Here is an 11,142-nt window from a genome sequence, read left to right as displayed (position 1 = left end):
AATCCCCCCGAGACCCCAAATAATCCCCGACGATAATCAGCGAATTTGTGTCATTTTGAAATTCTCCTTTATTTTCTTGAATTCCTTTATTTTCTTTATTTTTTTAGGGGGGGACGCCCCCATTTCCGCCCCAGTTCTCCCATTAAGGCCCAGAGTCCCCACCCAGCTCCCGCAGCGGGGGGATGGGGGGGGAGGGGAGACCCCCACCCCAAATAAAATGGAAAAACAACCAAATGAGCCCCAAAACTGCCCCAAAACTCGGGGATGCCCCTGACCCCCCCCCGGGGAGAGATTTGGGGGGCGCAGGGCAAGGCACGTGTTGGGGGGTCCTGGGACAATTGGGGACCTCCCCCAAATTACTACAGTGGGATTTGGGGGGAATTTGGGGGGGCTGAAGACACACGGGGGGTATCCCGAAGGGGGGGTGGGTTACGCGTTCGGGGGTCCCGGGGGGATTTCCAGAGGGTTCTCGGGGGGGTCCCCCACTACTCCCGGGGTCTCCGGGCGCGGGGATTCGCTGCCGGGTGCGTTCTGGGGGGAATTTGGGAGATTTGGGGGGGGGGATTCAGCCGTACCCTGTACAGGGGAGTTCCAGGGGGGTTCCGAGGGGGTTCCCGGTTCGGAGGGGGGGTCCCCGTTATTCCCGGGGGTCGTCGGGGGGCGGGGATGCGCTGCCGGCTGGGCTCGCAGCCCCAAATCTCCCGCGCGTACTGAGCGATGGTCCGGTCACTCGAGAACTTCCCGGCGGCCGCCACGTTCCGGATCACGGTCCGCGTCCACTCCCGAGGGTTCTGGGTGTCCAGGGGGGGTCATCAGGGCGGGGGGGACCCCCAAATGCACCCCCCGGAACCCTCCCACCCCCGCCTGGCTTCTCCCAGCCCGCTGTGTCCCCCCCTCCCCCCCCCACCCGTGTGTCCCTGTGGGGTTTGGGGTCCCCCCGCCTGTCCCCCCTTCTCCCCCCCGGACAATTGGGACCCCCCCGAGCCACTCGGTGCTCCCCCCTTTCCTTCTCAGGGGGGGTTTGGGGACCCCCGGCAGCTCCCTTGGGTTTAGCGACACCCCCAAAAAATCCCCTGTCCCCCCTCCCCGGGGTTTTGGGGACCCCCCGAAACCTCGCCGGGGTTATGGGGAGGGTCCCGTCGGGTGCGTCACTTCGGGGGTCCCTTTTGGGGGGCTCCTTTGGGGGATCCCGTTTTGGGGGCATCATTTTGAGGAGGGTTCCTTTTGGGGTGTCTCTAAGGGGGTCTCTTTTTGGGGGTGTCAGTTTGGGGGGGGGTCTCTTTGTGAGGCTCCCTTAGGGGGCCCCTTTTTGGGGTCTCTTAAGGGGTCTCTTTTGGAGGTATCGCTTTGTGGGGGGTTTCTTTGGGGAGGTCCCTTTTTGGGGAGGGGTCGCCACCTTGTAGAGGGCGCTGACTTTCTCCTGGCACTTCACGTACGCCTCATAATCCGCGAACACCTTAAACCTGGGGGGGAAGAAATGGGAGGGGTCACAGGGGGTGGTCCAGGTGGCCGGGACCCCTCCCCAATCGCGATATGAACCCCGACATCTCACATCAACCCCCACCCCTCCATCCCCTGCCACCCTCACCCCCCTCCCGGCAGACCCCAAACCGCTGCCCCCTCCCCGCTGGACCCCCTCTATCGCGACTCCCCCGCCGCGCAGGGCGCCTGTCGCGACCTGTCGTGGTTCATGAGCATGTTGACGATGTCGCGGAACAGGTCGGGCTGGCGGGGGCTGAAGAAGCCGGAGCTGAGCTGGTCCACGGCCTGGCGGAGCTCGGGCAGGCGGTCGTAGTACTCCTGTGCCCGGTACCTGGGGGGCAGGGAGGGTTGGGGGTCCTGGGAGGATTTGGGGAGATTTTGGGGGAGTTTGGGGAGGTTTGGGGGCGTTTTTGGGGGGCTGAGCCCGTCCCTGCCCCCTGGCAGAGCTCGGGCAGGAGGTTGGAGAATTCCTGGGCAGGTGGGCACGGGGTGGGGGGAGTTAGGGGGGTACAGGGGGGTTGGGGGGGGGTCAGGGGGTCCCCCCAACTCTCGGGACCCTCCCCCATCTCCTCAACTTTGTGCCCATGGGGGTCTCTGGGTGTCCTGGGGGTCCTGAGTGACCAGAGCAGGGGTCAGGGGGTCCCGGGGTGCCATGGGGTGGTCAGTGGGTGCCATGGGGAGATCCCAGGTCACCACAGAGATGCCGTGGGGTGGTCAGCAGGTGCCGTGGGGTGGTCAGCGGGTGCCGTGGGGGTCCTGGGTCACCACAGAGGTGCCATGGGGTGGTCAGCAGGACCCGGGTCACCATGGGGGAGTCAGTGGGTGCCGTGGGGTGGTCAGTGGGTGCCGTGGTCACTCTGGGGCGCAGTGGGGGGTGCCCCCGGGACCCGCACCCCTTCCTGTCGAGCGCCTCGACGTCGGGCACCCTCATGCCGAAGATGAAGAGGTTCTCCTCGCCCGCCTCCTCGGCCATCTCCACGTTGGCCCCGTCCATGGTGCCGATGGTCAATGCCCCGTTGAGCATGAACTTCATGTTCCCCGTGCCCGACGCCTCCGTGCCCGCCGTGGAGATCTGCTCCGACAGGTCCGCGGCCGGGATCACTGCGGGGCGATATCGGGCCATATCGGGGGGATATCGGGTAGTATTGGGGTTATATCAGGGGATATCGGGGTGTACTGGGTGATATTGGGGGGATATCGGGGGAATATTTGGGATATTGGGGTGTATTGGGGGGATATCGGGGTGTATTGGGGTGATACCAGGTGATATTGGGGTGTATTGGGTGATATTGGGGTGATATCGGGGGGATATCAGGGGGATATCAGGGGATATCGGGGGGATATCGGGGGGATATCGGGGTGCCCAGGGCCGGAGCAGGGTAAGAGGGCATCCTTGGCATGCCCAGGTGTGTACCTGGGGTTGCCCAGGGTGGTTTTGGGGTAGTTTTTTGGCCAGTGACACCCGGAGGTTCTCCAGGAACAGAACGCGCAGGGGGGATGGGTCGGGGGAGGGGGTTTGTTTTGGGTTCAGGGATGTTTTTGGGGTTCGGGGCTGGGTTTTTGGGGTCCCCCACCCTTCTCGGCCAGCGACACCCGGTAGTTCTCCAGGAACAGCACCCGCAGCCGGTCGCCCACGGCCGGGTCCTGGTTGACCACGTCCCCGATGGCCGTCACCAGCCGGATGATCATCTTGGCCATGTGGTACCCGGGGGCGGCCTGGGGGGGGGCGGGGATTGGGGGGCACCCCAAAACACTCAGAGACCCCAAAAACCCTCAGGGACCCCCCTTGCCCACCCCCCGAGACCTCTCAAACCCACCAGGAACCCCCCACCCCAAACCCAAATGGAGCCCCCTCCGGAGCCCCTCAAATTCCCACCCCGAGCCCTCCCCCCCCAGGAATCCCCAAAACCTCCCTGACCCCCTCCCCAAAAAAAACCCCAAAACCCCCAGACCCCCCTCACCTTGCCCCCGATCATAATGGTTCGGGGCACGAAGGGTTTCCCGGGGTCCTTCTTGATCCCTGAAATCGGGGAGGGGACCCCAAAATATGGGGGGGGGGGGAAGGGGGGGCAGGAATCAGGGGGAGACCCCCCGAAATCAGGGAAGGGGGAGGATCTGGGGGTCTCGGGGGGTGTCCCCCCATTTTTGGGGTGGGATTCGTGGTTTTAGGGGGTGACATTGGAGATGCAGCTGGGGCAGGGGAGGTCTAAGGGGTTCTGGGGGGTCCCGCGGGCAGTTTTGGGGGGGTCCCAGGGGATTTGGGGCTCTCTGGGGACCCCCACTCACGGTTGTAGAGGGCGATGATGTGGAGGAATTTGGGGGGGGGTCCTGGGGGCTGCTTTCTCAGGGAGTTTTGGGGGGTCTGGGGGCTGTCCCCGTGTGGGGAGGGGTCTCGGGGGGGTTTTGGAGACCCCCACTCACGGTTTTAGAGGGCAATGACGTGCAGGAACTTGGGGGATTCCTGGGGGCTGCGTTCTGGGCGTGTTTTCTCGGGGAGTTTTGGGGGGCTCTGGGGAGTCTCCCCAGGTGGGGAGGGGTCTCGGGGGGGTTTTGGGGACCCCCACTCACGGTTGTAGAGGGTGATGATGTGCAGGCAGTTCAGCAGCTGCCGCTTGTACTCGTGGATCCGCTTCACCTGCACGTCGAAGAGCGAGGCCGGGTTCACGCGCACGCCCGACACCTTCTCCAGGTACGCCGCGAACTTCAACTTGTTCTCCTGCGATTTGGGGGGGGAAAAAACAGGGGGGTGGGGGCGCGCCCGGGACCCCCATGGCACCCCCTGAACCCCCCCCCATCACACCTGGTCCAGGTGTGCCCCGAGCGTCACCGTGTTCACCTGGGATGGGGAAGGGGTTGCTGAGACACCCCCTCCCCCACCCCGGGCAGCCCTTGGGAACCCTCCGTGGACCCCCCCAGTCCCCCCCGCGACCCCTCAACCCCTCTGGGCCCCCCCAGCCCCCCATACCTGCTTGACCTTGGCCACGTCCCGGATGAAGCTCTCGTCGTCCACGAAGTCCTGGAGCCGCCGCAGCTGGTCCAGGTCAGACACGAAATCCTCCCCGATGCGCTGGAAGAGGGAGGGAGGGAGCCCAGGTGAGCCCAGGTGAGCCCAGGTGAGTCCAGGTGAGCCCAGGTGAGCCCCAGGTGTGTCCAGGTGTCTCCCAGGTGAGCCCAGGTGAGCCCCAGGTGAGCCCAGGTGTGTCCAAGTGAGTCCAGGTGTGTCCAGGTGGGCTCACCTGTGCGATGACCTCGGCCAGGCCGGGGTTGCACATCACCAGCCACCGCCTCGGGGTGATCCCGTTGGTTTTGTTCTGGAACTTGTGGGGCTCCAGGTCATAGAAATCCTTGAACCTGGTGGGGGGGACACAGTGGGGACACCCAGGGATGGGGGCGGGGTTCATGAGGGGGCTGCGGGGGCGGGGATTTGGGGGCCAGATGGGACCAGGGGGAATTTGAGGTCTAGGGGAGCCGAGGGGGATTTGGGGGTGACCCTACACGGGCTGTCCCCAAGGATCCGGGAGCAGAGGAAGGTGCCACCATCGGTGGTGGCACAGCGGGATACGTGGGGAGTGCGGGGGGATTTGGGGAGATCGGGGGGTGGGGGGTTCGTACACGCTGTCCTTGAGGATCTGGGAGTGGATTGCGGCCACGCCGTTGACCGCGTGGGCGCCCACGATGCACAGGTGCGCCATGTTGATGCGCTTGACCGCGCCCTCCTCCACCAGCGACATCCGGCGCAGCCGCTCGTGGTCCCCGGGGAACGAGGCGTACACGCGCTGGGGGAGGGGGGCACGGCGGGCTGGGGGGGACACCGGGCCCCCAGAGACCCCCCAATGCCACCCCCAGGGACACCGGACCCCCAGAGATCCCCCAGTGCCACCCCCAGGGACACCGGACCCCCAGAGACCCCCAATGCCGTCCCCAGGGACACCGGACCCCCAGAGACCCCCCAATGCCACCCCCAGGGACACCGGACCCCCAGAGATCCCCAATGCCGTCCCCAGGGACACCGGCCCCCCAGAGACCTCCCCAGTGCCACCCCCAAGGACACCGGGCCCCCAGAGACCCCCAATGCCACCCCAGGGACACCGGACCCCCAGAGACCCCCCAATGCCATCCCCAGGGACACCGAACCCCCAGAGACCCCCAATGCCACCCCCAAGGACAGCAGAGTGACCCCCTCCCTCCCAAAAGTCACGCACAGGGGGGGGAGGAAAAGGGGTGGAGGGTTCATTCTACCCCCGTGCCCCCTCCCTGGACCCCCCCTCTGCCCCCCATTGCCCCCCGAGGGACACCCACGCGCCTGGGGGGGCTCCCCGCCCCCAAACCACGCAGCGATCTGAGCCCCACCCGCCCCCCGCGTGTTCCCCCCTCAAACTCCTGCGTGCCCGAGCTCGTTGTTGCCCCCAAGACCCCCGGGGGTCTCTGCCCCTCGCGACCCCCCCCGGCCCCAAAACGCACGTCCAGGAAGCGCTGGTTGATCTCGTAGATGAGCTGCAGGTGCCGCGGCAGCAGCGACTCGAGCAGGGGCACGGGCCAGCGCTCCAGCGCCTCGGGCAGCACCGTGTGGTTCGTGTAGGCGCAGGTGCGCACCGTGATGTCCCAGGCCTGGGGGGGGGGACACACGTGGGGACACCCCCGGAGTGACCCACATTGACCCACGGCCCCCCCAAACTGGCAGAGCCGCCCCACCCTCGTTGCACACCGGGCGGGGGTGGGGTGGGGGGGACACAGAACGCGCGAGCCGCGGGTTTTGGGGGCCCCCCCATCGCGGTGTGGGAGGGTCTTGATGTGCCCCCCCCCACCCCCCCCCCGCGCCCACCTCATCCCATCCCATCCGCTCCTCGTCCACCAGGATCCGCATCAGCTCCGGGATGGCCAGAGAGGGGTGGGTGTCGTTCAGCTGGATCGCGACCTGAGGGGGACACGGCGGGTGGGGGTCAGGGGGGGTCATAGCGGGGCTTTGGGGGTGTCGCCGTGGGGAGTTTCGGGGTTCACCTTGTCGGGGAAGCTGCCGAAGGACGTTCGCACGGGGTCGCGGCAGCCGAATTTGGCGGATTTGAAGCGCCGGATGATGTCGTGGAGCGTGGCCGCCACCACGAAATATTCCTGCTTCAGCCGCAGCTCCTTGCCCTCGAAAAACTGGGGTACCCCCCCCCCCCGTGAGACCTCAAAAGAATCCCCCCAAACCCCTCCTGCTTCAGCCGCAGCTCCTTGCCCTCGAAAAACTGGGGGTACCCCCCATGAGACCCCAAAAGTGCCTCCCCAAACCCCTTCCCCTCCAAAAACTGGGGTTCCACCTCGTAAGACGCCCCCATAGGGACGCCCAGGACACCCCCCACACACACGGGGTTTTTTTGGGGTATTTTTTATTTTCTCTACCAGGTTTTGGGATGCCCTCCCCTCCACCCCGAGATCTCTGGCCCCCTGCAGGCCCCCCAGGACCCCCTCAGACACTCCCAGACCCCCCCATTATCACCGGGGTAGAGCACGGGGGAGATGTTCTCGGCCAGATTTGGGGTCCCCCTGCTTCCCCGGGGGTCCCAGCGCCCCCAGGCCCCACGCGGGCCCCCCAGGCCCCCCCCGGGCCCCCCAAGCCCCCCCAGTTCTCACGTTATCGTTGGGGTACAGCACACGGGAGATGTTCTCGGCCAGGTTTCGGTCCAGCACGGCCTGGACGTACCCCCCGACATTGACTGGGGGGGACAGCGGGACTCAGGAGGGGTCCGGGGGGGACCCCGAGGGTGGGGAGGCCCCCGGGGAGCTTAGGGACGAGGAGTTTGTTGGGGAGCAAGGGGGGGTTTGGGGGCGCGTTCCTTTGAGCGACATTCGGGGGTCTGGACAATGTTTGGGGGTGCGGGGGGGGTTCCTGGGTGGAGCTGGGGGGGGGTCTGGGGGGGGCATCACCGCCCTAAGAGGAGAATTTGGCGATGCGGGGTGGGCAAAGGGTGGCGGGGAGGGGGACAAGGCGGGGCTGGGGAGGATCAAGGGGGGATTTGGGGGATCTGAGGGGTGGGGGCATCCCTAGGGAGGGGATTTGGGGTGCCGGGGGGAGGGGGGTGGATTTGGGGGGGGGGGGGGGGGTTGAGGGCACTCACAGTCCTTGAGGTTGAAGTCGTTGGGGGCCCGGGCTGACCAGAGGCGCAGGGTGTTGACGGTGTTGTTGCGGTAACCGGGGACAGGGGTGTCATAGGGCACGGCCAGCACCACCTGCGTGTGACACGCGCGTGTGCAAGGGCCCTCGACACTCACAGCACCCCCCACTCTGTCCCTGCACGCTCACCTGCGTGTGCAGCCACCGCCCCCGCACACACCTGCCACACCTGTGCCACTCCCGTGCCACCCCTGTGCCACCTCCGTGCCACCCTTGTGCCACCCCTGTCCCCTCACCTGCGTGTCCATCCACCTGGGCTGTGCTCCGTGACCCCTGTGCCCCCCCTGTGCCACCCCCGTGCCACCCCTTTCCCCTCACCTGCGTGTCCATCCACCTGCTGCGTTCTCCCCGCCCTCTCTCACACCCGTAACTGTCACCTGTGCCCTCCCTGTGCCCTCCCTGTGCCCCAGCTGTGCCCCCCCCTGTGTCACCCCTGTGCCCCCCCCGGCCCCTCACCTGCGTGTCCATCCACCTGGGCTGTGCTCCGTGACCCCTGTGCCCTCCCTGTGCCCCACCTGTGCCCCCCCTGTGCCCCCCCGGCCCCTCACCTGCGTGTCCAGCCACCGCGCCCCGCCCGGCCCGTGCTCCACGCGGCCGTAGAAGTGCACCGGGATCGTGTACTCGGGTCTCGCCTTCTCCCAGGGGTTTCCGTAGCGCAGCCAATCGTCGGCTTCTTCCACCTGCGGGGGCCCCGAAACACCTGAGACCCTCCCCCCCCCCGAAATCCTCCCCGCGGGACCCCCCAAGGACCCCAAACCCGCGCGGCGCCCCCCCCCCCCAGTCGTTGTTCTCCACGGGGAGAGCGCCCCAAAACCCCCGCAGGACCCACGGGGACTTGATGACCCCTGGGGTCCCCCCAGCCCCCTCAGGACCCCCCTACGACATCTGTCGCCCCCCGGGACCCCCCCGCACCTGCCACCCCCCGCGATTCGCTGGTTGAAGATGCCGAACTCGTAGCGGATCCCGTAACCGTAGGCGGCGAGTCCCAGGGTGGCCATGGAGTCCAGGAAACAGGCTGGGGACACAGGGGACACCGGGGGGTCACGGGGGACACCGAGGGGACACGGGGGACATCGGGGGGTCAGGGGCATTCAGGGGGGACACGGGAAGGGTCATTGAGGGACGAGGGACATCGGGGAGGGGACACCGGGAGGGTCCCGAGAGTCCCAGCGTGGCCACGGAGTCCTGAGGGGACAGAGGAAGTCAGGGGAGGGGGCACCGGGGGCATTGGGGACACCACGGGGACATGGGGGGGGGGGGGCACAGGAGCATCGCGGGGAGATCCCAGTGACTGGGACCATCCTGGGGCCGGGGGTGTCACCCGAGCGTGGTGGGGAGGGGGTGGGGTGGGCATCAGGGACATCCCGGGGACAATCAGGGAGATCCCAAAGATCGGGGTGTGACTGAGAGGGGAGGACAACGGCGACATTGTGGGGACCACGGACATCGCGGGGACCCCTCCAGCCTCTTGGGGACCCCCCTGGTGTCACCCCCCCGCACCTGCCAGCCGCCCCAGGCCACCGTTGCCCAGCCCCGCGTCCTCCTCGATCTCCTGCAGCTTCCTCCATGTCCAGCCCGAGCTGGGGTGGGGGGGGGGACGGGACAGACAACAGAGGAGGGGTTGAGGGCAGACCCCAAAACTTCCCCATTCCACTCATTCCCCCCCTCGCGTCCCCTCTGTACGCCCCCTCCCCCCATTTCCCCTCCACATCCCCCCGCATCCCACCCCCAAATCCCGCCGCACCCCCAGGGACAGCCCGGCACCGCAGCCCCTCTGCAGTGTCCACGGCCCTCCCCAGCCCCCCCGGACCCTCCCCCCAAGCCCCCCGCGCCCCCTCCCCACCTGATAGAGCGCCTCGTCGCAGCCGCTCTGGAGCCCCAAATTCACCATGGTGTTGGTCAAGGTGCGCCCCATGTAGAACTCCAGGGACAGGTATAGATGCGCTGGGAGGGGGAGCACGGGGGGTCAGGGGGGTCACGGCCACCCCCGCGCCCCCAGGATACCCCCCTCCCCCTCCCCAAAAGCCCCGCCGCCCCCCCGCTATCTGGTGTCGGGATTAAATGGCAGCGGCCCGGGTCAGCGGGAAAGGTCAGGATAAATTTAACCGGGTGGGGGGAAGGAAGGACCCCCCCACCCCGAGTCCTGACCCCCCTCCCGAAATGTATCCCCAAACTTGCATTAACCGGGTGGGGGGGGAAGGAAGGAGACCCCCACCCGAATCCTGACCCCCCCCTCCACGAAATGTATCCCCAAACTTGCACTCCCAAAATCCGCCCCTCCCAGACCTGAGACCCCCACAAACCTGCAGCTCCCAAACCCACAGCCCTCCCCCCCCAAGACTCCTGGCGACCCCCCACGTTGGGGTCATTCTCACAGTAGCACTGTTGGGTACGGAGCCCCCCCGGGACTCCCCCAGGACCTCTCTAGGAACCCCCAGGACCCCCTTTTCCCCCACTTTGGGGTCCCTCTCTTACAGAGCTGCTGGGTCTGCAGCCCCCAGACCCTCTCAGGAGCCCCCAGGTCCCCCTTTCCCCCCACTTTGGGGTCCTTCTCATTGCAGCACTGCTGTACCCAGACCCCCTCAGGACCCCTCAGAGCCCCCCAGGACCCCTCTTTTCCCCACCTTGGGGTCCCTCGTAGTGACACCGCTGCCTGCCTGGTCCCCAGCCCCCTCAGGACCCCCAAACCCCCCACTGGGGTCTTCTCTCCTGGTGACACTGCGAGGTGTGCAGCCCCCAGACCCTCTCAGGACCCCCCAGACCCTCTCAGTCCCCCCCTAGGACCCCCAAGCCCCCCACCTTGGGGTCTTTCTCGTAGTAGTACTGCTGTGTCCGCAGCCAGCGCCCCACCAGGTGGTCGCGCACGGTGTGCGCCAGCGCGAAGTAGTAGTCGCGCGATGTCGCGACATTGCGATCCTTGACGAGGGTGAAGTGCAGGTGCCGGTTGAAGTTGCGCTTCAGCTCCCCACGTTTCTCGGCCCCCGCCAGCCCCCGCACGCTGATCTGCCGCCGCCGGTCCTCGTCGCTCAGCGGTCGCGACATGGCGACAGAGATGGGGGGGTCGCTGGAGAATCGGGGGAAGGCTTTAGGAGTCTCTGGGTATCAGGGGATGGGGGGGTCCCAGGGGTGCGGAGCTCGGGGGGCTCCGGGGATGCTGCACTCGGCTGGGGGGTCCTGGGGGCTCCGACTCGGGGAAGGGGGTCCGGCTTTGGGGGGGTCCGCGGGATTCCGGAGGGCTCCGGATTTTGGGGCCTCAGGACTTGGGGGGGGGGGCTCCGGGCCGGGGGCGCGGCAGCGGCGCGTCGGCCGCTATGAGAGCGGGGCTGATTTATTATTCATGAGGGGGGCGGAGCTCGAAGGACGCCACGCCCCAACACCGGCGTGCGGTCGCGGTGCTTCATTAATTATTAATGAAGGGGCGGAGCTCGAGGCGCACCTCACCCACACCCTCGTTAATTATTCATGAGGGGCGGGGCTTGAGCCGCGCCCCCCGCGCTCCGACAGCG

The 11,142-nt window shown here is 67.1% G+C and overlaps 1 protein-coding gene across 1 annotated transcript; it reads right to left on the bottom strand.

The window, feature by feature from the left end:
• Window positions 1–55: 55 nt before the first annotated feature.
• On the bottom strand, window positions 56–10,810 carry LOC120412308 (glycogen phosphorylase, muscle form-like). Its single transcript, XM_039572695.1, is given in 22 exon segments — window positions 56–791; window positions 1,397–1,463; window positions 1,679–1,813; window positions 2,376–2,583; window positions 3,057–3,198; window positions 3,444–3,502; window positions 4,051–4,198; window positions 4,448–4,549; window positions 4,719–4,833; window positions 5,095–5,258; window positions 5,944–6,090; window positions 6,305–6,397; window positions 6,481–6,624; window positions 7,096–7,178; window positions 7,581–7,692; window positions 8,185–8,336; window positions 8,556–8,651; window positions 9,137–9,194; window positions 9,196–9,216; window positions 9,480–9,580; window positions 10,246–10,249; window positions 10,436–10,810. Coding segments are annotated over 22 exon segments (2,700 nt in total). The 5' UTR covers window positions 10,679–10,810; the 3' UTR covers window positions 56–485.
• Between the last annotated feature and the right edge of the window lie 332 nt (window positions 10,811–11,142).

Source organism: Corvus cornix, unplaced genomic scaffold, assembly GCF_000738735.6.
Source record: "Corvus cornix cornix isolate S_Up_H32 unplaced genomic scaffold, ASM73873v5 scaffold8, whole genome shotgun sequence".
In the NCBI taxonomy this organism is placed as follows: Eukaryota; Metazoa; Chordata; class Aves; order Passeriformes; family Corvidae; genus Corvus; species Corvus cornix.
This window is presented reverse-complemented; position numbering and strand designations above follow the sequence as displayed.